General features: G+C 38.8%; 1 protein-coding gene across 1 annotated transcript in view; it reads right to left on the reverse strand.

Moving 5' to 3' along the window:
- Window positions 1-7,983: 7,983 nt before the first annotated feature.
- Window positions 7,984-26,905, reverse strand: part of LOC102392711 (ankyrin repeat domain-containing protein 26-like) — a 67,819-nt gene continuing 48,897 nt past the window's right edge. The window contains 12 exon segments of the mRNA XM_045163999.1: window positions 7,984-8,266; window positions 13,873-14,002; window positions 15,648-15,760; window positions 16,735-16,828; window positions 17,587-17,657; window positions 20,627-20,776; window positions 22,392-22,513; window positions 22,516-22,713; window positions 22,716-23,100; window positions 23,102-23,255; window positions 23,257-23,333; window positions 26,294-26,431. Of these exon segments, the coding sequence (XP_045019934.1) occupies window positions 7,994-8,266; window positions 13,873-14,002; window positions 15,648-15,760; window positions 16,735-16,828; window positions 17,587-17,657; window positions 20,627-20,776; window positions 22,392-22,513; window positions 22,516-22,713; window positions 22,716-23,100; window positions 23,102-23,255; window positions 23,257-23,333; window positions 26,294-26,431 (1,905 nt within the window). The 3' untranslated portion in view covers window positions 7,984-7,993.

The following is a 26,905-nucleotide window of genomic DNA, read 5'->3' on the forward strand; positions in this document are numbered from 1 at the left end:
ACGGGCAAGGGCATTTTAGGGTTTGTGCAGGCATGTGAGGGCATTCAAGGACGTGTGAGAGCATGTAAGGATGCGTGAGCATGGGCGAGGGCATGCTAGGGCATACACAGGCATGTGAGGGTGAGTCAGGTCATCCGAGAGCATGCGAGGATGTGCAAATGTGTGAGTACATGAAAGAGAATGTGAAGGTGTGCAAGTGTGTGCAAGGACGTGAAAAAGTATGTAAGGGTGTGTGAGAACGTGTGACAGTGGATAAGGGCGTGGGAGAGCTGGCGAGAGTGTGTGAGAACGTGCGAGGACTTGCAAGAGGGTGCAAGGCTGTGTGACAGTGTGTGAGGGTTTGTGAGTGCATGGGAGAGTGTGAACGAGCATACGAGGACATGCGAGGGTGTGCAATGCCATGCAATAGCACGCAAGGTCGTGGGATGGTGTGTGAGGATGTGTGAGAGCATTTGACAATGTGCAAGAAAGCATGGGGGTGTGCAGGGGTGTGTGTGGACGTTTGAGGATGTGCTAGGGCATGGGGAAAGGTGTTAAGGCATGCAAGTGTGTGCAAAGGCATGCAAGGAGGTGTGTGGCTGTGCAAGAGTGTGCATGTGAATGTGAAAGCATTTGATGGTGTATGAAGATGTGTGAGGGTGTGGGAGTGCATGCAAGGGTATGCAAGGGCATGTGAGGGTGCGCAAGGATGTGCGAGAGTGTTCAATAAGGTGTGAGAGGACACGAGGGCATGAAGGTGTGTGCGAGGGCGTTTGAGGACACGTTAGGTCATGGGAGGACATGCTAGGATGTGCAAGTGCATGCAAGGTGTGTGGCTGTGCGAGATACCCATGTGAGTATGAGAGCGTTCGAGGGCGTATGAGAGCGTTCGAGGGCATCTGAGGGCATGAGAGGATGTGCGAGGGTGTGCAAGTGTGTGTGAGGGCGTGTGAGAGCATGTGAGGATGTTCAAGGGCATGTGAATGCTTGCAAGGGTGTGCAAGGAAATGTGAGGATGTGCAACCCTGTGTGAGGGCGTGCAAGGATGTGCAAGAGTAGGTGAGCAAGTGTGAGGGCATAAAGAGCATGCGAGTCCATGTGAGAGTGTGCAAGGGCATGGGAGGACACGCAAGAGTGTGCAATGGTGTGTGATGGCATGCCAGGTTATGTGAGGCACCCTCTGTGCGACCACCTGGACTGTAGCCCACTAGATTCCTCTGTCCCTGGGATGCTCCAGGCAAGAATACTGGACTGGGTTGCCATGCCCTCCTCCACGGGATCTTCCTGACCCAAAGACTGAATTTCCGTCTCTTATATCTTCTGCACTGGCAGGCAGGTTCTTTTCCACTAGCACCACCTGGGAAGCCTCCCAGGGCTGGGATCTTCTTTAAAGAAGGAAAATACTTCCTGTTCATGTGAAAATTCTGCTTCTGTGACACCCCATGTCTCAATCACCTCTTGTATCATCAGGGCAGCAGAGACTGCTAGCTGTCTACTCGAATACCTTTCTTCCTTTCTAAGAACTCTCAAACCAAACAAGGTCGGCCCAAGAAAGGAACGTCAAAAATTAACCTCATTTATGAGCAAACATGGAAAAGTCCTGAATGAAACACATGCATCACTTCCACTTAGATTTCACTGGACAGAACATACATGTCATGTTGCAAAGAAGATGAGAAAATATATTCTTCACTCCAGGCAGTGTTGTGCCCCAATAGAAACTGGTTTTAAATTCTCGGGGAAGTCGTCTCCCCTTCTCTCCATTCAGAAACAAGGTCAAGATAAGCAAGTTTCCTTACTGGCCACTTGTGTGATGTGCATTTATTTCTACTTTACCCTGACACACAGGACTTAGCATTTTGCAGGCTCAGCTTTACAGAGAGGCCTTCTACTAAACTCTGTGATGGTTTGTCACCTATCCTCCTGCATTACAGTCAAGTATCAAAACTGAAATTTAAATTTGTGAGATGCCCCGAGGGAAAAATATGGCTTTTTGCTTTTTCTAAATTCCTGCTTTCCTCACTCTTTTGATTTTTTTTTTCTTTTTCTGCCACCTCTGCAATGCAGTTACATAATTTTAAAAAATTTATTCTAGCATGCACAGTTGTTTTACTGGAAAGTTTGTCCAGGGTATCCAGATATCATCCTGCCCAAGTGAGAGTTCACTCTGATATTTTCAGAGGTTTGTTTAATAAAACTTCAAAAGACAGTTAATCTTCATCTTATATAAACCATTTCAGAGAACAAAAAAGAAGCAAAGTTACACAATTATTTTACAAGACTTATTTAGTCGTGACACCAAAACCAGACAAGGTCAGCACAAAAAGAGAAATTTAAAAATCACTCTTGCTTATAAACATAGGTGGAATGACCATTGTAATTTCCAGTTAAATGGACTAAAAATTTCTCTTTTGTGCTTAAAACATTGTTTATAAACATAGATGGAAATATTTTAAATAAAATATAAACAAACCCAGTCCAATGGTGTATTTAAAAAGAATGATTCCAAAATAGTACAAGGATGGTTAAATATTAGAAGATCTATCAATGTAATTCATGAAATTAACAGATTTAAGAAGAAAGCCACATGATATTCCTATGGATGCAGAAAACACATTTGATAAAGGTCAACTCTCATTCATGACAGACTCAAAATAGAAGGAAACTTCCTTAATGGAAAATGGACTTGTCCTAAGACCTTCAGTGCTCATGCATATTGCAGTCAACATCTGTATCCTTACAAGCCAGAAGCAGCTTGTAAGGATACTTCACATCAAAGCTTGACTTTGATGTGAAACCAGCAACATGTCAGGCTCCTTATCTGATTCTTGGTAGTATGATAAAATTCATTCATCCCAAGGAAGCAATCTCTCTCAAGTCATGTCATCCCAGAAGAGCAATGAACCTTTTTCCAAGTTTCTAACTGCTACTTCATTCTGGTCACTAACCCATGATCACACGATAGCTATAGATAGGCAAATGTAAAAGCAGCCCTCATGATCATCTAGTTCAATTCACTTATCTTACAATGACATCCCAAAAGCCCAGAGTTAAATGTCAGTGATAACCTGGCTCAGCTAAAATGTGCACCTGGGATGGGGACCCAGCCTCATGAAGCTCAGTTCCTCATAAAGCTCAAGCGCTTTAACTTCCTCCTCATGAGCAAAAACAAATTCTTCTCAATTTCCTATGTCAGTTTAACTATCTCCTTTAAATATTTTGGGCTTCTATGGACACTCATGGGAGAAGGCAATGGCACCCCACTCCAGTACTCTTGCCTGGAAAATCCCATGGACGGAGGAGCAGTCCATGGGGTCGCTAAGAGTCGGACACGACTGAGCGACTTCACTTTCACTTTCCACTGTCATGCACTGGAGAAGGAAATGGCAACCCACTCCAGTGTTCTTGCCTGGAGAATCCCAGGGACGGGGCAGCCTCATGGGCTGCCGTCTCTGGGGTCGCACAGAGTCAGACACGACTGAAGTGACTTAGCAGTAGCATGGACACTCATGACCTTGGGGATGACCTTGGGGATTTACCTTCTATCTCAAGTAGTAATAGTGGCAGGGGCTGGAGGAAGGAGGTCAGCAGATGAAGAACTGGAGACTTTCTCAGAAGGAAAGCAACACCTATTTTTAGCAACGTTCTAGTGTAAGGAGTTAGAAGCACAAAGGGGCTCTGGAGAAGCACTTCCCACTGCAGGAGGCAGGGAACACAGGCCACTGGGTCTGATTATACAGGTTGTGGGTGGCATGACTTTGGTGGGCACCAGTCACATCATACTCATTGTGGATTTGTGCATTTATTGCTATTATCTTGGGGTTCCCTTGTGACTCAGCTGATAAAGAATCTGCCTGCAATTTAGGAGACCTGGGTTCCATCCCTGGGTTGGGAAGATCCCCTGGAGAAGGGAAAGGCCACCCACTCCAGTATTTTGGCCAGGAGAATTCCATGGACTGTATAGACCACGGGGCTGCAAAGAGTCAGATACAACTGAGCGACGTTCACTACAATCATCTTGAGGCAGGACAGCATCCTGGAAGGAGTGTCTAGTTCTAATTCCTACACAGGTGCTATGGGGCTACCTGTAATGCTGAGGGGAGGGTCTGGCTGTAGCAGGGCTGGAATAAGATCTGGAGATGGACCAGCCCTGCCTGATTCTGGAATTAAGCTTTGGGTGTCAGGGCAAGATGCTGTACAGCAGGAAGTCCTGGGGGACCAGGAAATCTTGAGCTCTAACTTTTAATGGACTTTTTTTCTCAACCTGCTCTGCCAGGAATCCATTTCATCTGGACCCACTGTCTGTTCTGGGCCCAGTTCCTGTCTCTGGCACCAGCTGGCCTCAGCCTTCTCTCTTCTTGGCCTCATCACCTTCCTCCACTGCAGTCCCTATAGCCTGATTTTTCAATACATGCCTTGACAATCTATAAGCATAACTGCCTTACTAGAGAGTAATTACTCTGGAATTTTCCCGGGGTGGGGGCTGGGGGGGGGGGGTTGCTTCTGTCCACAAATAGAAAAAGATGAAATGACTGGCAGTACACTGTGCAGAAAGTTAAAAGCCTCTTGGGAGAAAAAAGAAACTCTTTAAGAGTTGTCAGATTATCAATACATCAAAGCTACAAAGACCTTTTTGGAGGAACCCAAGACACAAATAAGAATCTCTTTGAGGAAAGGGCCTTAGAGCTGCAATCAAAGGACTCTAAGAAAAAAATCAAGTGCCAATGGTAACCTCACTTGTTATTTTAGGCCCCAAGAACAGGAATGTAAAGAACCAGGGTAAGATATTAGACTGCAGGAACTCAGTGGAAATAGTACTCATTTTTACAAAGAATTTTGCAAATTTTCAGAGTTGAAAAGAGCCTATAATGAAGTTAATTTTAGTAAAGAGATAAAATCTGAATTCTCAAGGGTTGAACAAAAATATACTGGATTTAAGAGACTTAGACACCTACAACTGGAAGCAGAAAACTGAAAAAAACCTCTGTGATCTAATCATACATTGTCAGAAATTGCCAAAAGACATAACAAGTGCTCTTGCTCACAAAGAAAATGAAATTCAGATTTTGAGTAATGGTTTTATGTGGTGGAAATACCCAGCAGGTGACCAGACTGAGAAGTTAAGAAACACATGATAGATGGCTCGCAAAATGAACCTTTGTTAACAAAAGATAAAGGCCATTTCCAATATAAGCTAAATGCTGAGTTGCTAGCTCAGCAAGGGCTGGAAAACAGAAATGTTGAAACAAAAAAAATCATAAAATTTCTGTCTCCTTTATTAACACAGCTAATTATGGCTTTTACTTAGTGTGCATTAAGTCAAATAAACAACTCAGAAGTTCACCAAATTAAAAATAAGGATCATTCATATAAAAAATCTGAAACCCGGTGCAAAAAGATAATAGAACTAACCTAGGTCAAGTAAGTCTCCATGCTGTTATTTGAAGGGCGTGGACTCTGTGGGAGAGGGAGAGGGTGGGGAGATTTGGGAGAATGACATTGAAACATGTATAATATCATGTATGAAACGAGTCGCCAGTCCAGGTTAGATGCACAATACTAGATGCTTGGGGCTGGTGCACTGGGACGACCCAGAGGGAGGGTATGGGGAGGGAGGAGGGAGGAGGGTTCAGGATGGGGAACACAGGTATATCTGTGGCGGATTCATTTCGATATTTGGCAAAACTAATACAATATTGTAAAGTTTAAAAATAAAATTAAAAAAAATACACAAAGACAACTGAAAAAAATCAGTAAAAAAAAAAAAAAAAGAAAAGCCTACATTTGCTCTTGGAGTAAGATTTCCCTTGAGCACTAAAGGATTATTGAAATTTCCAACACAAGGGGGCTCCAGCACTGGCCTCGAGCTAAGAATGCCGAGTCAAGATCTGTTCTGCTCTTTCTCCACCTCAAGTTTGGTGCTGATCACTGCCAGCCTCTCATGAGTCCTGGGGAAGATGGAAAACACCAACTTAATGATTTGCATTTTTAAAGTTGCCATATAGTAAATGGAATTCCCAATAAACTGTTTGAACACTGAAAACACAGAGCAGACCTCCTGTAAACAATGATAGCTGTAACCTTGCTCTAAAGAAGTACACGTGTGTCTAGGGCTCCTCAAGTAAAAGTCACAGTTGGGAGAGGAGAGAAAGGGCATCAGGGAGAAAGGGAGGTGGCCTCACAGTGACACCTGCTGCCCTCTGGGACACACCTGCCTCCAGGAAACAGTTCAGGGATAAAGAAACACCACATCCCACAAAGCCACTTTCAAGCATTTGCTTTCACCACCCTTGTATACACACTCGTTTCACTCATGACCTCAGAGAAATTAAGTTTTGGCTCTGAGGAATCATCTAGAGTCACAATCTAGAGGGGAAGACAAGAAAGTCAATGGGTTATTGGAAAGAGCTAAAACAGCCCCAGGAACAATTACAAGTATCCCCTGCTTTTCCAAAGTTTACTTTATGTTACTTCACTTCTAGGAAAGGCCTATGTCAGCATCTGTTTTTGATAATCAAAAAACAAAAACAAATTTTTTTGAAGAGACTTTTTGATTTCATATAAAAAGTTTCCGTGTACGTTTTACAGTGAGAGGCATCGCGCTCCCCAAGCAGGGAGACTGGCCCCACTGAGCTCCTTCCCTGGAAGCCACATCCCACAACTCAGTGTCAAGTCACCACAACCCTGAACCCTCTATGGGAGCACCTGTGCTTCACTTGTGCATATTCATTTTAGGCTTCAACTAGCAGAACGTGCCCTCGGGTACCTGCTTCTTTGCTGTATGCTGCTTTGGCTTATGAAAGGCTTCCTAGAAATGCTCTGCTTTCAGACAGTGGGGAAACCCGGACTAGGCACTGGAGGTGCCATCTGCCCTTCCCATCCTCCACACCCCCTCCCTCAGTCAGATCACCATACTATTTCTAGCCACTCTGTGAATTATCCCGTCTTTCACTCCTGTGTTAATTGCCCCCAGTTTCACAAGCATGCCTTTATGCAGTGTGCTGCTGTTGCTAAGTCACCTCAGTCGTTTCCGACTCTGTGGCAAAACTTAAAAGGACACCGTATTAATAGTTTGTCTTAGGCCGCCTTCTAGCAGTGACCATCTAGTTAGCTTTCACTTCCTACTAATCTCATGAACTGTGCTCTATAAAAATTAGGCTTTAGAGACAAATTAACGAACTAAATTTACTTTCTGTGTTTTGACTTACTTGTCTAGTTTACCTTCCAATGACTTTCTAACTTTCAGTTCTACTAGGTAGAGTTGCTTATATTTTTCCAACTCTGCTTTTTGAGAATCTTCTTGCAAAGTTTTCACCTTGGAGAGTTCAGATTCCAAGTCTTTAATTCTGAGTTCCATCTGAATTCTTCTCTTGTAACTGCTCTAAATTCTCCTGAGATGCTGCTTGTATCTAAGGCAAATTTTAAAAGATAACATTTTAAAAATAATCATTAACCTGGAAAATGGTATTTGCTCCCTTTACTTTTGAGTCAGTGATTCAGAAAGCAATTTTAAAGGTAAAAAAAAAAAAGAGAGAAGTTTAAAACAATTATTGTCAATGTGAAGTGAATTAAATGTGAATTATAAAATTAAAGTGGAATTATTGTTATAGTGGTGCTTATATAATCTGATAATTCAAAGAACAAGAGGATCAACTTAAAATTTTAAAAACTGAACAAGACAACTTAAACATAATTCGAGAGGTTGGTACCAGTTCTAAGCCACAATACTTTCTTTTCCTCCTAGTAGTCTTGTTTTATACCAATTGGTCTTATAAATGAAAGGATTCTCTAGTGAGAATCATTCTGATAGGTCAATTTGGTGATAACTGTGATGGAAACGGAAATATTTAAAGGGAGAAACAAGTGCCCCCTTCCTTCCAGAAAACTACCAAACCAACTGCTCTAAGGGAAGTAGAGGAAACACGTAAGCTGTATAGATCCAAAACGTAATTTACAACGAGGTGAATTCAAGCACATGACAGATGAACAAATTAGCCTGCAAAAATAGGTTGACTTACTTTAATTTCTCTACAAGATCCTGTCTCGCCGTTTCTTCAATCTCCCATTTATACTGCTCTACTTCACTGTGTTCTATCATATTCATTTCTATATGACTTCTGAGGTGCACTACTTCTTGCTCCAACTTCTTTTTATTCTTCTGTAGTTTTTCACATTTCTTTTGCATTCCTTTCATAGATAATAACTCCTCTCGAAGAACTTGATTTTTTGCATCCAGGTGCAGACCTTTTGAAGATGCACTTTCCAGCTCTGCTGTAAGATCATCAATCTGCAAGAATAAAACAATACTCTTTGGTAATGAGGCAAGTGGACTGAGCACAGCCTAACTCAAACCCAGGATCAAATAGATATGATGGTATCTGTATTGTAGAATGTAGGACCAGGGATTACTCAGAGAATCAAGTAAGAAGTTCAAACCACCAAGAGTCACAAAATATATTCTTCACCGTCAGCATCATTGTCACACAACATTTGCACCTGATTTTACACTCTTTTCTATTTTTTCTCCATAAAATGACTACAAGTCACCTCTTAGTAGAATGTCTTTTATTCCTTCCCCCCATCTTAATGCCCCATGTTTTAAAGAAGTTTGAGGGATACTGTATTGAGTTATCTAGGGCTGAGTTAATAAACGCTTCCCAAAAGAAGATTGTGAAAATAAGACTCTCATTAATAATTTTTATAAATATGGATTCTAATCCCATAAGTCCTTTTCTGAACTATGAATAATAGTTTTTGCTAATTTGAACTGCAGTCCAAAGAAAAATAATTCAAAAGGTTAAAGAAATCCCATCTCCTAATAGCTTAGTAAGATGATCCATACATTTTTCTGAACAACAACAACAAAAAAAGCCTCGTTTTTGTAACCATTTGTTACTTTTCACAGAACAGAACATACAAAACAAAACAACAAACAAAATTTGTGCAAATTTCAGTGACACCGAGTTGCAAAGAACTTTCCTTTAGACAGAATGATTACTCGGTAAGTCGAGGTGAGTGGAGGTGGTGGTACTGAAACTGTCTACAAATTCTTTGACACTTTTCTCTGAAATTCCCTCCCCTTAAATATGTGTTGGCCTCGGTAACTGATTTCTACTGGACAGAGTCTGGGGAAACTGACTTTTGCTCTGTGGGAAAGCCCACCCTTAGCATCAATTACTACACTGTGAAGAAGCCCAGACCACATACTGAGCACCTTGTCAGTGCCCCCACTGACCACCCCCAACTAATGACCATCCAAAAACCAGCTCCAACTACCAGACATGTGCATGAACTAATCTTCAGATGACTCTGGTCCCCACCTTCACGACATCCCAGCTGATGCCAACTGGAAAAGAAATGTGCTGGTCTCACTCACTGAGCCTTGCCTCAACACAAATTTGTGAACAAAGTAAATGCTGTTTTGAGCCACTAGGCTTTGATGTGGTTTATTATACAATTTGCTAGCAATAAATACCTGGCATAGATACTGATATTAAAAATGCCATTAAAAAATAACTAAAAGATGTGAGAATGCCTTTCAACCTGGAGGTAGTTGAGATCTGAATGGATGCAGAGAAAGAAATGAAAACCCAAAGGGCTTCATGACATTGTAGACTGAATCCTGATGGCCCTTAAAGAGGCTGCTGGTGACAGCTTCTAGGCAAGAGAAGAAAACGACACTGAAACACAGGGGAAAGGAGACTCTTGCTATGATCCAGCTGAAAGTAACATCAATGAGAGGGATAAGCTATCAAAAAAAGGGGAGGGGGGACAATTAAATATAAAGGAATCAGGCTCAATTATATTTGGGTTCAATATATGTTATCTCCTTTACAGCATCTCCACATGTCCAGTGGTCACATGATGCTAAAAGAGAGAAACAGCTTCTGGGCTAAGATCAAATCTAGGGTGCTTTCAGGAAAATATGGTCTAAAGGTGAAGCCTGTAAAACCCTTCATTAAGACCCTGGAAAGACTTAAGATGGTGCCTCAAATTCCTTTAAAGATCTTAAGGGCATAAGAATTTTAAAGGCATCATCCTACAAAGCTTCACAAGAAGCCCATGGTGCAGAGCTTCTCTCAAAAAAGATTTGTGAGGGTAGCCTCTCCAATGACATGAACCCCAATCCAATTCACAGGACACTAAAATCTTTAAAGAGAATCTTGGAAGCAAAAAAAACAGTGCTTGGCCTAACAGAGACCAAGACATGCAAATGAGAATAGGCCTTTGGGATTTTCTTAGAAGTTCAACAAAGAGGAAGCTGGCTTAAGAAACATGACTCAGCTACAGACAGAGGTCATTTCTTATGAAAAGGACAGCACACAGAGCTCAGAGGGTAGAGCAAAGGAGAAGCACTCCTATGGGCAGGACCAAGTCCTCATCAAAGAGCTGGCAGCACCAAACTGGACCTCAGAGCTGCTATGGACTACGCTGCCTCCCGTTTCCCGTTTCTGAACAGGAGAGTCTAGTCATTCAGCAGAATGGTGGGGGTGTGGGTGGCAGATAACTTGTCCCTTTAGTTCTCAAGTCTTAGTACTGAGAGGGTTGTGCTCACAGGGTCACACTTTAGAAATCACACCTGCCGGGGTCCAGCCCCGGCTGATCCAGGGTATTCGAAGCAGGGACGGCATCGGCGACCTATTTAATTACTTATTCATCAAAGATATAAAGAGTAATAGAATAAGGACAGCTCAGTAGGAAAATTCAGTGGAGAAAAGAGGCTGAGTAGCTTGGTTTACGCGGGAGACCAATAAAACTTCAAGACAAGAAGTTTGCACCACTTATGGAGGCCGCAGGCGTCCTTCCGTTCTCCCAAAGGAGAGGAGATACTGAGGCCTCCCCGGTCGGATCTTAGAAGCCCAGGCATAATTAGTAAGCATGGCAGGTTCCGTGCTCCAGGTGGAGATTCAGCCAGAGTGAGAGAGAGCGCAACATGGGGAGACCAGTATTTTGAGAAACTGATCCCAATTCTTTATTTTCCAGAGTCTGTTTTTATACACTGAGATGTTATGCAAAAGTCACGTGGGGTCAGCAGTCCTGACTTTTATCAAAGTCAGGTGCTTCATACAAATGTACACAGAGGTCTTAGGGGTGTTACATCATCTTCTGGCCAGGGGGCCTGCTGACAATTTATGACCCTCTCCTTGTGACAGCGGTCAGTCAACCAGGACACTTATTTCTCCAAGGGTGATTATTCTTAAAACAGACGCCACCCAAATAAAGTTACATTCCTATAAGGTGAGGGTGTAGTGGGTTTTAGTTAAGGAAAGAATTTACTTAGCCTAAGGTCTAATGTGATTTATATCAAAGGTTAATACTTATTTCTTCTATATATTCATTAATGTGTGTAAGGGCAGGGGATATGGAGTTGGCTCAACAAATGAAAAACCCTTTACCAATACAATTTCTAATCAGCCCACTATACTTATACTAATGGTTTTCTAACTTTTCTAAGGAACCTGTTTTTAGAAGGTTTAAAGCACCTCGTGCCTCTCACAGTTGGGAGGCTGTGAGCAATCACATGTGGCCGGACAAGCCTGTCAGGCAGGCTAGAGAACCTTCAGAGGAGTTTGTAGGTTAAAACACTCTTGTCACGCCCAGGAGTTTTTATTAACTGGAGCTCTAGGTAACTCCTTCTCCGAAAGAGGTGGTGGGGGACAGCCCCCCGTAAAGTCAGAGGTGTAGGTGAGAGCACAAAGTAGTAAAGTAGGCAGGCTCTGGTTATGGGGGTAGATGCTCGAGGATTTCCAGGGGGACTCCTGAGGCTCAATCCCGCCTTTGTGTATGTCGAGCCTCCTTCCTCATGACCTTTGCCATGGGCGGAGTGCCTCATGCCAGCCCCCAGCACACACCCAGAAACCTCATCCCCATGTGCCATCTGTACCTGATGAAGATAGTAAGACCTCTACTTGAGCCTGAGCCTGACACTGTTAACAACTGAGACTTGTGAGGGAATGGGTGGGGAAAAGGGTATTTTTCATTGGAAGGAATATAAAAAATTTTGGCCAGTGAGTAACTGTGCTAGTTTTTAAATGTACCCATTAGTTTTAAAAACTTTATTCTGTAAAAAAGGTAGAATATAGGCCAAGTATAAGTGACTTGCTCCTATTGAACACAAAATGATGAAAGTGATGCTGTGTGAACTGCAAAGTGAGGTTAGACAAGCCAGCAGAGCTTCTGCCTGGCTCTCAACCTGAGAACCAGGCTCCATGTTGCAAGTAAGCCCAGGCTGCAAAGAGAGCCTAGGTGTTCAGGGTAGGTGTTTCACTTGTCTGCCTTTACCAAAGTCCAGCCAACCACAGATGCCAACTATCAGACATGGGCATGAACACACCTTCACCCGATTCCAGCCCCCAGCCCTCGAGCTGTCTCACCTGAAGCTGAGGGGATGAGAAGCCAGCCATCCTGGCCACCTTTTCCTAAGTGTAGATTTTGAATGAAACCAATGTTGTTTATTGAAGCCACTAAACTTAAAGCTGATTAGGAAAAAACAGAAAAATGGATTTTTGGAAAAGAGAAAATAAAAGCATAACTTAAATGCAGGTAGAAACTGATCTCTTATAAACTGGAATATAATATAAAGGGTGAGATTTTTAATGACAATGTTGATGAGAAGAAGCAAATAACTAGAAGAAAGACTTAAGAACTATTCAGGAAGAAGTTTTTTCGGGTTCCCTTCAATGACAATTTCTTACAAATAGGCAGGTGTGACTCCTTAGAATTTCTGCTCAAGTTTGAAAGCAATGAAGACTAGTAAGCAATGAGACATATGATTTGAACTATAAGAAATAACTAGAAATAGTTTATTTACCAAAATCAGACTTTTGACCTCATCTCAATGTACTGAAATTCTAAAAGAGATGGGTAGCTTTGAGTAGTTACTAATCTAGAACTCAATCTTCATTGTCCTCTCCTCAGAGAGAGAAATAAAACACCACGAGATGCCACTTCATACTTGCTAGGATGGCTATACTCACAGAGACAGGTAATGACTAGTGTTGACAGGAATGTATAGAAATGAGAACGTTTTACATACTTTGGATACAAATATAAAATGATGCAGCCATGCTGGAAAACAGTATGGCAGGTCCTCAAAAGATTAAACAGAGTTGCTGTGTAATACAGCAATTCTATTCCCAACTATATTCCCAAAAGAAGTGACAAAACATGTTCACAAACAAACGTTCACAGCAACATTACTGACATTAGCCAAAAAGTAGAAATAACCCCAAAGGTCCATCAGATGATCAATGGATAAGTAAAATGTGGTATATCCATACAATAGAATACTATTGAGCAATAAAAGCAAGAAAATACTGATACATGTTAGATGTACCTTGAAAATATTATGCTAAATGAAAGAAGGCGGTCACAAAGGATCCCATATTGTGTGATTCCACTGACACGAAATGTCCAGAAAAGGGACATCTACACAGTCAGGGAGTGGAGTCATGGTTCCCTCAGGCTGGGAAGATCAGGAAGGGAAAACTGGCACAGGGTGATTTCTTTGGAGGGTGATGAAAATGTTCTAACGTGGTAATGCCTGTATAACTCTTTAAACACAATAAAGTTACTGAACTGTACAGTTTAAATGAATGAACTGCATGGTATGTTCATTAGATTTCAACAAACCTGTCACCAAAAACAACGGATGCTTTGGGGTCATTAATGCTGTGCTGCTCAGCTTCAGATCACCAGCCAGGGTTCAAGACAGAGAGAGTCAAGAGTGTGCCCTTTTTATCTCAAAATGATATAGGGAAAAGCTGTCTTTTTTACTGGTGTCCAACCTAAAAAATTAATAGACAAATCTGTGTTTCACTGTTCAAAGCATGAAACGATTTATATTTCCCCAAATTAAGTGATTTGGGGGTTCTAAAACTGATTAAAAATTACCTTATGTTTTAGCATATTACTTTGAATATCCATTTCAGTTTGATTGGTTTTTAAATCTCCATGGAAACTAAGCTCTCCATTTTTATATTCATTTAACTTCCTTCTTGTCATTTTTAAGAGTTTCTTAAATCTGTAGAAATGTATAGAATAAGTAAGTTCTTTAAGAGCAGATATTTAATAATTAAACAGATATATGTTTTCTCAGATAAAACAAACAAATCTCTAAATTATAATCCTTTTTCATTGTTCAAATTTAATATTCCTTGAAAGCATAATAACTAAATTCTAATCTTAGATAAACAGTATGAAGAAAAATTTTATCACATTTAAATATACTGTGTGTGATATATGTAATATATGAGTTCTTATAAATAAGTTAATGTCAATATTTAGCATGCTAGTGTGAAATATTAATTTATTATTAAATATTAGTTATAAACCAGAGATCAGTATTCAAGCTAAAGATGAAGAGATATGATATATGAATGTTTTTTGAAAAGACACAAGATACGTTTGTTCATACTGACCACAGCCTCTACAAAAGGAAAAGAAAGTAGATACAAAAAACCAACAAGATTCTCACTCAAAATTGAAAAAAGAAAGAAAGAAAGAAAAATCTTTGGAGCCTGACTTAAGTGGGAAATAACCCAGGCTGAGAGTTTTAGAAGAAAGGAAATCAGAAGAGAGATAGAGTGTACCAGTCTCTTCAAGACTGTTTTAAGAGATGTAGAAATCTTGCCCAGCACATTGTTAACAAAATGCAAAGCAATGTAGAGAAAATTAAAAAAAGAAAAATATTAATGAGAATCAGAGAAGAACCCTTTGTATAATCATCCCTTGGCATCCACAGAGGACTGGTTCAAAAATCCCCCAACACTCCATGGATACAAAATCCACAGATGCTCAAGTCTCCCTAAGCACATCTTCCCTATACTTTCAGTCATCCCTAGATCACTTACATTATCTAATGCAATGTAAATGCTTTGTAAATAGTTATAAATACATAATATAAATATTAATTTATATTAATAATTATAAATAATTAATGTATTTATATATTAAATATTAATAGTTATAAATACATAATATAAATATAAATATTATGGACATAGTTGCCAGCTTGAGACCACTCCAAGTTTTACTTTTTGGAACTTTCTCAAATTTTTTTCCCTGAATACTTGTCATCTTGGGTTGGCTGAATCTGTAGATGATGAGGATTAACTGTACTCAGCAAAAAAACAGAAGCAGTTTTTTATCTTACTGATCAAAACATGGTCACTAATTTTATTATTCTTTAAGTTACACAAAGATTTTTGTATGTACATTTTATAACTAAAATTTTGGGGCAAAAAGAAAATATAAGCCAAATCAAGATACTTTTTAATGTTGTTCAACAATAGCACAGGTAGGTTTTTAGATAATAAATTACTCAAACGATGAAGGGAAGGAACACAATTAAAAGAAGGCAGGATTGCCAAAAAGAACAAAGAAACTTTGCAGAAGTAAAAATTCAGCATAGATGATGAGGAAGAGAGTGACATTACTATATGCAGGGGCACGGTTGTTACTGTTTTAGAAATCATTAGAGATAGTATAACACTGCTGCACTCAAAAACATTTCAGATTGTGCTGACATTCCACAGTAAACTTTGAAATAGGATAATGTGTTTAATTATGAAAATACACATAAAAATGAATTTGTGTCTAAGGTTTGAAATAAAGTAAAATTATACTTTTATTCATAGTTGAGATTATCAGAATTATTAAAATTTTACCCAGTGATCTCTTTTTCTAACTCACTGTTTTTCTTCTTTTCTTGGTCCAAGCTATTTTCCAGAGATTGTTTTAATTCAATGTATTTCTTTAATTGTTCCTTGTCATCCTCAGACTTAGAAAAAAACAATTTAAGAAAAATTAGTTTTAAATACCTAGAGAGACTTATTCTTTCTTAAAAATATGATTTCTCATGAATTCCCAAGTTAATATGAATTTATAGTAAACACAGTTTTTAAACCAGATTGATGCCAATAACAGATTTCAAAATTGATGACTTTTCTTAAAACAACTTAAAATGATTTTTCATTTCATCATTTTTCTGGAATTTAAATTGCCAACATTTATTTGTTAAAAATAGAGACTTTTACACATAAAATACTAGATGTTAATGAAAGTTTTTTAAAGACTGCCTATATTTACATTTTACTTTCTAGAGATGCTCGAAAATCATTTTCATCAATGGTTCAAGATATTCCAGGTTTTGTTAAGTCACAACTTACTAAAATAATCTTTGAAAAATTCCCATGCAACCCCCATCTCTTAAAAAAAAAAAATCCAACAAATGAAAAATACAGTCATTCAGAAAAATGGTTCTATACAGATATAGTATTCATTCTTAACGAAGAGAACAAACTACAATATTTAAAATGATTCATTCTCAAAAATATCACAGAAAGATCTGGATTACAAAAGAAACTCAAAATTCTCAATCAAATCGTTACTCAAATTTCTGGACTCAAATAGATATTTGTGTACCAATGTTCAAAGCAGCATTATTAACAATAGTCAGAAGGTGGAATGTCATTGACAGATGAATGAACAAACAAAAATGTGGTCTCTATAAAATATTGCTTTTGGACTGTCACAATTTTTTAAATTAAAATCTTACTATAAAAATCATTAATTTTATGAATTCAGTCGACTTCTTCTATAGAGGAATCACAGTACTAGTAGCAAGCAGTATCAATAAAAATACAATAAGCTAATAAATGAAACTTTTCACATTGTCCAACATATTCTTATATATTACTAGTAAAAAAATTAAAATCTTTTCTCAGTATGACAGAAATTAAGAGGTTGACTTACTGATTTTGTCCTTAACAGGTTTTTCTGAAGCTGTTCAATTTTGCCCACTTGCTTTTTGACTGTAGTTTGTAACTCAGCATTTTCAATTTCAAGACTAAAATTCAGATTTTAAAATAATTATTCTCACATGTAAGTTTTTTTTTTAAGATTTTTTTTGGACGTAGACCATTTTTAAAGTCTTTATTGAATTGACTGCAATATTGCTTCTGTTTTATGTTTTGGTTTTTTGGCTGTGAGGCACGTGGGGTCCTAGCTTCCCAACCAGGGATCAAACCCACACCCTCTGCCTTGGGAGGCATAGTTTTAACCCTTGGACTGTCATGACATTCCTTCACATAGATTTTTAAAATATCACACTGTTTTTGAACAAACATCTGCAGGTTCAATTACATAGGTTCTTAGAATTTTGAAAAGTAGATGATTTGGCAACTGTACTGTTTTTCTATTTGTGACTAATCGCCTTCCCTGGTGGCTCAGATGGTAAAGAATCTGCTGGCAATGCAGGAGACCCAAGTTCAATCCCTGAGTCAGGAAGATCCCCTGGAGAAGGGAATGGCAACCCACTCCAGGATTCTTGCCTGGAGAATTCAATGGACAAAGGAGCCTGGAAGGCTCGAGTCCATGGGGTTGCGCAGAGTCAGACATGACTGAGTGATTAAAACTTTAACTTTTCACTTGTGGATAATGTGCAAAATATGGAAATAATGGGGGGAAATTATGCATCTCAAAACAGCTCAAAGCTGAAATGTTACACAGCTTCACGATCATGTGCTTATTATAACTATTGATCTATTCTCATATTATACTGTTTATCTGCTTTATACTTATTTTCTATGCTGCTTTAAATCGTACTTTTGGACATGATCCTGTGTTTTCTCAGCACATCTCACAGCCTCTGTAAGTTGATCCTGTGCTTCTTGCAACTAAAAAAAAAAAGAAAAAACAACTGTTTTAACTACTAATAACATAGTAAATCCGCCATCATTGGTTTTTGTCTCTTTTGTCTGCATATTGTTAACAGCTGCTTTCCTGCCATACAGCAGAGATGAGTTGTTGCAACAGACACCTTACAGTCCACAAAGTGAAAATATTTCCTGTCTGCCCTCTGCAGGTTACTGACCTCTCCTCCAGCACTCAAACACATCATCCATGCTTTCAATCAGATTTTCTCAAATAAACACATAAATTTATAAATTACTCAAATGGGGAAAGACAGAAAACTACCTTATGGTAAACAAGTTTTTTTTTTTTTAATCCAGGCTCCACATCGGCCATCACTTTAAATATCCACATATGTAAATGACCACAGATCTTCCAGTAGTTACGAGAGCTAACACTGCTATTGATGACAACCTAGTGTGAGAAGCAGTAGCTACACAGGAGCCAGAATGCGTGGGCCTGTGTCACAGTTCCATCAGTTCTGAGCTGCGTGTCCTGGAGCAAATCACTTAATCTTTCTGTATCTCAGTTTCTCCATCCATAAAATGGAGATAATGGTAGCATCAACCTCAGTGGGATGTTTGGAAGACTATATTGTGGAGTTTACATACTGTACTTTAGAGAAGGAAATGGCTCCAGTATTGCCAGAAGGAAACCTGCTCCAGCATTCTTGGCTGGAGAATCCCATGGACAGAGGAGCCTGGTGTGCTACTGTTCATGAGGTCACAAAGAATTGGACACGACTGAGTGACTAACCACATACACAAACTATTTAGAAGATGAAGTGGCACAGAATAAGAACTGTTTGTAATTGGCATTATTACGGTCACTGCATTTTACCTGCAAAACAATTTGATATATCAGGCAGATGTCATGCCAACAGAAGTAGTCTTCAACACAAGTCACACTGAAATCACTCTCCATACCATTGCAAGTGGCAGTAAGGAGGAGCCTGAGGCCCAGAACATATGCATCCAGTACTTCAGAAATGTTCACTGACTCCACTAACCAACTAGCAGTGTTCTCCACTTATAATAATTTGTAACTCACTTCCTCTCTGTACTACTAAGTGGACAATGACCACGGGTTAATACGCAAATAGCACCTCCTGGATGGAGTGGCACAGAACTTACATGACCATCAGAGGAAGGGTGAAGTCACTGCCATGGAAATATTACCCTACTGCTAAATCAAAGTTCTGAATCAATTCGTTCCCAGGAACTGGTAATGTTTAGCAAGTACTCAGATGAGAAAATTAAGGTTACAAGCTATGAATATCAGAGAAGCCAACTCCAGAACTTCACAGGTGGTGAAAGGCTAGAAATCTGTAAATCCCACTTCTGGCTGCATATTGAAGGAAGGAAAATTTACATTTTTCTTCCAGAGTCAGGGAAAAAAATGAGCATTTAATTGAACAATTCTATTCTATTAGACTAATAGAATTTAGTTTCTTCATACTATACCAGTATCTCCAAGAAGAAATTATTGGTATGGTAAAAAGTACCTAGTTGTGTCCTAACAACTGTTAAGCTAAAATATTTTCCATTTATGCAGACAAGTATTGTGCATATCAATAAATATTCCCTGTTAAACCAATGTATACTTAGACAAGATTCTCCCTCATGAAAAAAAGGACAACAATGTAAAATTAAGGGCTAAAATATTCTTCACAGACTAGATGAGAAAGGCTAAAGAGAAAAGGCTCAATGAGAACTGGACAGTCAGGAAAGCTCCATGGATGAGAAGAGACTGGGCACCAGGTCCGAATAAATGGAGGACTACCCAAGAGAAAACAAAACTGTGAACACCGAAAGGACAGTCTGAGCAAAGGCCAAGAAAAGGTGAAATCAGCCAGTTATCTCTGAGGATAAAATCCAACCACAGGAAAACAAAAGCATGTCGACACAGAAACTTGTAAATCAGTGTTCATAGCAGCATTTTTAATAGCCTCAAAGTGGAAACGACCCAAAGCTTCATCAACTGGTGAATGGATAAATGGCTTAGCCACATACTGTTTATTTTTTGACAATTAACAGAAATAGAAGAACTGATAACGTGCTATAACATGGATGAAACTCAAAAACATGACATCAAATGAGAAAAGCTAATCACAAAGGAGCACACACTGTGTGATTCTGTTTATATAAAATACCAAGACAGATACTGCACTGGTGTTTGCCTGGGGCTGAGGGAGATGGGGGGCCATGAGGGGTGGCTAAAGGATGCAGGATTTCCTTTTCGGGGTGATGGAAAGGCTCTAAAATAGGTCACAGGTGACACTTTTCTACACCAAGAGACAGTGAACTACACATTTTCAGTGGGTGAATTATATGATACGTGAATTATATTTCAATAGCTTTTTAAAAAAATCCAATGGCAGGATCTAAATAATCTTCTTAATTCTCTATTTTGGATGTACATACTATACACCATCTGAGTACCTCCAGGCTTTTATAATATATCTAAAATGAAAAGAAGGCAATGCCTTACTTCAACTAGTTTGTATAATACCCTTTCCGCACAAGTTATTCTGAAATCCATGAAATAAATATATATATAACTCTACAGTCATTGACATAAGTGAAGATGAGAAATGATATTTTCCTGAAACATTCCATTAAACATCCTCTGATTTTATCTGGCTTGCCTTATCATGGCAATACAGGTATCACACAAAAAAAGTATTGTTTCAAAGAAACAGTCTCTCAACTTCAGTGAAGAATGCTGCACAATTCTTAACTTTCCTAAGGGTAAATAATATAAGAAAAAATATATATATAATGCAAATGGCAGAATGAAAGTCAAGTTTTAGAAATGAGTGTATTATAAAGATAATAAATTTGTAGTAAATTACCTGCAATGAAAATACAAAAGAAAGCTGTCCATGAAAACGAGTGTCCTAAAACACTTAATCCTACATATAAACAGTCAACACATTCAATTTCATACATACCTGACTTGTGAGTTGACATAACTTCTTTAAATCCTGTGCCTCAACTTCTAAGTTGGCACGATAACGTGACAAGACCTCCAGTGACGCCTCTGACATAGACTGCTTTCTGAGGGTATCAGCCAGTTCTTGTTGAAGTTGTCTCACACCTGCCTAATAAGATGCTCTGTCACTGAGTTTATCAAATCACTTTACTATTACATTATGTTAATAATAAATAACTCCAACATATGGACTTGGAAAATTATCACCAGAGACAGCAACTCACCTTCTTTTTCCTCCTCACTGAGTTTGGTTACAGACACAGAAGGGGCCACCCTCCAGCCTTCCTGATATTAAGTTACTCAGACAACAGATGTGGCCCCACTGTCCACGCCCTTTCCCTCCCAATAAATCTGCAGAGCTTCACCACCTCATGTCCAGAAAGAAATGAGTGTGTAGGTGGGAAAAGTGATGGAAAATTCCACACTGTGGAAACATTTTCCCTTCCTTTTTTATTAGAAGCTTTGATTAACTCAGAGATCTTCACATATTCCAACCAGTGCTCAGATCTTTCCAATAGATTCCTACCTCAGCAGAAAAAGGAGGCCATTCCCTTGTTGCTTATCTATTTTATATCCAGTAGTATGTCTATATTAATCCCAAACTCCTAATTTATCCCTCCTCCCCACCTTTGCCCTTGGCTAACCGTAAGGACATACTGGAGAGCACAGGGAACTCTACTCAATATTCTGTAGTCACCTACCTGGGAAAAGGAACTGAAAAAGAATGGATATATGTGTACAAATAACTGAATCAATTTCCTGTACATCTGAAACGAATACAAAATTGTAAATCAACCATATTCCAATATAAAAGAAAAATGAAATTTTAAAAATGAGGTTGCTCCCATAGCCTTCAAGGAGCCTCGATATCCTAACCTCCACCTGCCTCCAGACCACAGCCCCTACAACCCTCTCCCTGACCCTCTATTACTGCTGCTCACGAATCCTGCCATCCTTTATTTTTAGTGAACAAACTTGTATTCAAACGATACTAATTGATTCTTAAAACGAGAACTATGTGCAAATTGTTTGTAAAAATGCTCTAAGTAAATAACATAAATAGCAATGGGAAGATTAAATCAGGAATAGTTTGGCTAAAACTCGAGTCCCAAATTATGATTCAATGACAAACAGATGCCTTTAAAGAGTTGAGAGGCCATAAGAAAAAATGATTCAAGGCTGAAATTTTCCCAAATTAATTCAAATTGATGGAAATAAAATTAAAATTATACCAACAAATATGACCGAAAGGTATGACAAGCTACTGAAGCCAAAGTACAATACATAAAATATAGCATCTGGGAAACCTGGAATTGACTGTCAAGGTAATCCATGTAAGTGAAACTTATTTTTGAAATATTCATTTTAGGTTTGAGCATTTAATTTATCCACTTCATCATGATACTGAAATGTGGTAACACAAAGATTAAAATCCTTATCCTAATAGTGAAAGAGTAAATTACTAACACTATCTATATTAATAATTTAGAACTGAATCTCTTAACATTTCATAAGCAATATGATGTCTCTACTCAAAGTAAAGCATCTCTTGGGTCCAATTTTTATTTTCTGATACAAGGTGTGCTTTTAGGCTGGTTTAGAGACCATAGATTCACAGCCTATTTATTTTTTATGTTCAACTAGATTCAACATTTAGCCAGAATCAAGAATCACTTTAAACTTTCTTTCAGGAAGTCTGAGAATTTCTTCTTCTGGATATTCACTTCTCTTTCTGCTTTCTTATTTTCGTACTGACACATTCTCTCTTTTAAATGATTACACTCATTGATTAACTCCTTGTTTCTTTCCTCCAGCACCAGACCTTGTTTCTCACGTTCACCATCTGCTGAAACTGGTCTTGGATGCTAATGACCATCTTATCTTTACTGTAGGCTCTGTTTTGTGTATCATCCAGTTGCTGTTGGAACATGTTTTCACTCCGGAGTTGAGATAATCTCTCCTCTAAGGATTCCTGCTTTCCAATATATTTATTCACTTTGCCTTGTTCGTTCTGATACATGTGTTCAATTTCCTGCTTTTGACACTCTGGCTTAGGTCTCTCTGGACACGTTCTAACATCAAAATCTTTTCTCTGAGAGAATCTCTCGTGTGATTCAGCTTAATTTCTAGGTTACTGAACTTACTTTTCACTCTAGAAAGTTGCTGGGAAAGCATCTCGTTGTTATCTTTCAGGTTAGCCACATCGGACTTCATTTAGTCATGCAAGTGTAACCGCTCGTCTCTTGCTCTCTGGAAGGCAAGTTCCAGGTCTCTTTTTGATGTCTGACATTGATCATGATCGTGTGAGGCAGCAGCCAGTCTAGAACGGTAAGATTCCACTTTCGTTTCCAGTCTTCATTTGCTTTCTTTTTTGTTCTCCAGCTTAGAGTTTAGCATTGTATTCTTAGCTGTCAGAGCATTAAGCTTGCTTAATATACTTAATATACTGGGATATAGTCTTTGTTAACGTTTCCTCATTCCGTTTTATTGTCTTTTGAAGATCATCATTCTTTCCTTTTACAATTTCAATGTCCTCAAAATATTTCTTTTCCTTTTCCTGGTACCGATTTTTCACTGCATCTATCTCGTCTTAGCATGGCAATTTCATCCTTCAGCATGTAGTTTCTGCACAACAGGTCTTTTGCTTCTTCACAACTATCAGAAACCTAAGTGAAACAAAGGAGACTTTTAGCTAGTACTCAATAAAGTGACATTTCATGATTTCCTCTAAAATGAAAGACTAACCTCTATGTTTATACAGTGAAAAGACTGCACCAAGTGTGTCTCCAAATGGAAAAAATAAGGTTCGATACAAATCTCAGACATTACACAAGCAGAAATATCCAAAAGTTCAAAAATTTAATTGAAGACAACGAATCCATGAAAGTAAAAAAGAAACCCCAAGAGACTTTTCAAGAAGCTCAGAACTGGAAAGGCTTTTTTTTTTAATTACAATGAACTTGGGAAAGCTTAAACCAAAGATGTATAGATCTGACTACACTTAAAAATTGCATCTGATGTGGTATATTTGTACAATGGAATACTACTACACCATAAAAAAGAATGAAATGCTATTTGTAGCAACAGGGATGTTGGACCTAGACATTACCACACTAAGTGAAGTAAGTCAGACAAAGACAAGTATTATATCATACTGCTTACATGTGGAATCTAAAAATGAACTTATTTACAAAACAGAAAGAGCTTCACAGACATAGAAAACAAACTTACAGTCACCATAGGCAAAAGGGAGGTATGGGAAGGGAGAAATTAGGATGTTGGGATTAATATATACATACTGCTGCTGCTGCTGCTAAGTTGCTTCAGTCGTGTCTGACTCTGTGCGACCTCATGGACTGTAGCCTACCAGGCTCCTCCATCCATGGGATTGTCCAGGCAAGAGTACTGGAGTGGGTTGCCATTGCCTTTTCCTAACATATACACACTAGTATATATGAAATATATGAATTGATACTTTTGAACTCTAGTGTTGGAGAAGACTCTTGAGTGTCCCTTGGACTGCAAGGAGATCCAACAAGTCCATCTTAAAGGAAATCAGTCCTGGGTGTTCACTGGAAGGACTGATGGTAAAGCTGAAACTCCAGTACTTTGGCCACCTGATGGGAAGAACTGACTCATTTGAAAAGACCCTGATGCTGGGCAAGACTGAAGGCGGGAGGAGAGGGGGACGACAGGGGATGAGATGCTTGGATGGCATCACAGACTCAATGGACATGAGTTTGAGTCAACTCCGGGAGTTGGTGATGGACAGGGAGGTCTGGCGTGCTGCAGTCCATGAGGTCACAAAGAGTCAGACATGACTGAACTGAAACTGAACTGATATATAAAATAATCAACAAGGATCAACATAAGGAACTACACTTAATATTCTACAAGAAAAATCTGAAAAGGAATATGTGTGTGTGTGTGTGTGTGTGTTAGTGTGCACGTGTGTTAGTCACTCAGCCATGTCTGACTCTTTTGAACCCCCATGGACCGTAGCCGATCAGACTCCTCTGCCCATGGAATTCTCCAGACAAGAATACTGGAGTGAGTAGTCATTTCCTTCTCCAAGGGACCTTCCCAACCCAAGGATCAAACCTAGGTCTCCTGTACTGCAGGTGGATTCTTTACAGTATGAGCCAGCAGGGAAGCCCTATATATATATATATATATATATATATATATATATAGCTGAATCACTGTGCTGAATACCTGAAACAACACAATACTGTAAATCGACTATAATTCAATAAACAACACTACTTGCTAGCTTTAAAAACACTGCATCTGATATCTAACCTATACAGCTACCTCACAGTAAGAGCCTTAGCCCTATATATATTTAAACAGACTAAATTTCATAAAAAAAAAAAACTTTTCTGAGACTATGCTATCTTTCTAACATTTTAACAATTAGAAGAATTATCCCTCTTGATAACTGTACTAAGCACTTCTACAAATATCAATTAACTCATTAGCTATAATTCTGGAAAGGAAGAAGTTAAAAATATAAATAAGCTGCAGGCTTTTCACCAGGTCTTCTCACTCTAGTAGGCCTCTTACATCAAACCACAGTTACTTCTCTAGTACAAACATACAAAGTAAGCCTCTTATTTCACTCATGGTACACATGCTAATGATAAATAAGGTAAAATGTAGAGAGCTCTTCTTAGAAAATCATGAGATTATTTGCTACAGCAATAACTTTCATTCTCTCTTCATAATGTTTAAAACAGTAAGATGGGGGAAATACAATGAAAAACACAATAATCATCACTAATATATATTATGGCATATCTATCACTGTTTTCAAAAGTTCCCTGTACGGAAACAGGGCACTCACAGAGTGCTCATTTTCTCACAAGTAGAAGAATGACATCCAAAATGTGGCTTCTGAACGGCCTATAGTTTCCTCCTTACCATCAGGGAAGTGATAAAGTAACCTAGTGATCTTTCGAGGAAACAACATCACTACCAACAACCAGAACATCTACTGTCAGTAGCAAAAGTTTGTTTTCTTTAGAGGGGGAGGGGGGACTTTTATAAGTTTTTTCTATAGAAACAACTTTTTAAGGTGTTCAAAAGTGTTTTAACAACTGATGGCACAGTGTTTACAAATTGAAAACCTGTAAATGATGTAGAAAGGTCGTTGATAGGGTATTGGTTAAAGAAATGACAGCAGAGCCAAGAACAGACTCCGATTTAGACACTGAAGATGATGACGTGCATGGAGTGACCGACACGTTCACTCCAAAGCAGAGGGACTTGGTCGGGTAGCACAGTCGATGGTGGACCACACACGGTCTTCCTTGCCTAAACCACAATCAGGGTGCCAGCTCTTCCAAGACAGTTGCAAAAACTTTGAGATCAATTCCTATGGAAAATATTAAAGGCCTCTCCTTGGATGAGGCCATCATGTGTCACTACCTATCTGCAGCAGACAAACAGATTTGAATTACAAATATTACTTTATCCAACAGATGGAAAATGTTGCCCTCCTCAAAACATAGATATATAGGCTTTCAAAACCCTCTACACTTTCTATGATGTATAGTGTTGGTTTTTAAAATATATACATACACAGAGACATATACACATCTTTGAAAATGACTATAGAAAATACCTCAGAGTTCATTTCCTTATTAGCCCTTTCTATTTCCTTTTGTTTGGCAAGGTGATTGGCCAGAATTCCATCCCATAACATTCTGCCATTCCATTCTCGAGAAAGCTGCTTCTGAGTGTCATTTCGTGCTTCTATAACCTGGAGAGACATTATATGAAGTTTGGGGTCTATATCATTAAAAAAAAAAAAAAGTTAAAAGCTTAGGAGAAGAATTTAAAATGAAAAAAACTGTTTAAAGGAAGTAGGCTTTTTAAGCACAAGGATCTGTATTCCCACATGAATAACTCAGATCTTAATTTAAATGCCTGCTAAATTTATCACAGAGCAAAAACATAGGCAGACATAGTATTGTGAAGGAAAATTTCTTTACAAAGCACTTAGCTAGTTTCTTCACAGTGTCAACGCAAGTTAGCCTATATTTTAACACAAGAAAGCCAAAATTAATACATGGATTGGAATTAAGAATATTACTTTGCCTAATGTATCAAAAATGCCAACCATTATGTTAATGATTCAGCTTGATTTATGTCCATTCCTCCACTCAGTAAACATACACAGAGCATCTATGAGAAGCCAAGAATGGCAAGAAATTAATAACTTAAGCTCTAAATG

The sequence above is a fragment of the Bubalus bubalis genome, chromosome 21 (assembly GCF_019923935.1).
Source record: "Bubalus bubalis isolate 160015118507 breed Murrah chromosome 21, NDDB_SH_1, whole genome shotgun sequence".
Taxonomy (NCBI): domain Eukaryota; kingdom Metazoa; phylum Chordata; class Mammalia; order Artiodactyla; family Bovidae; genus Bubalus; species Bubalus bubalis.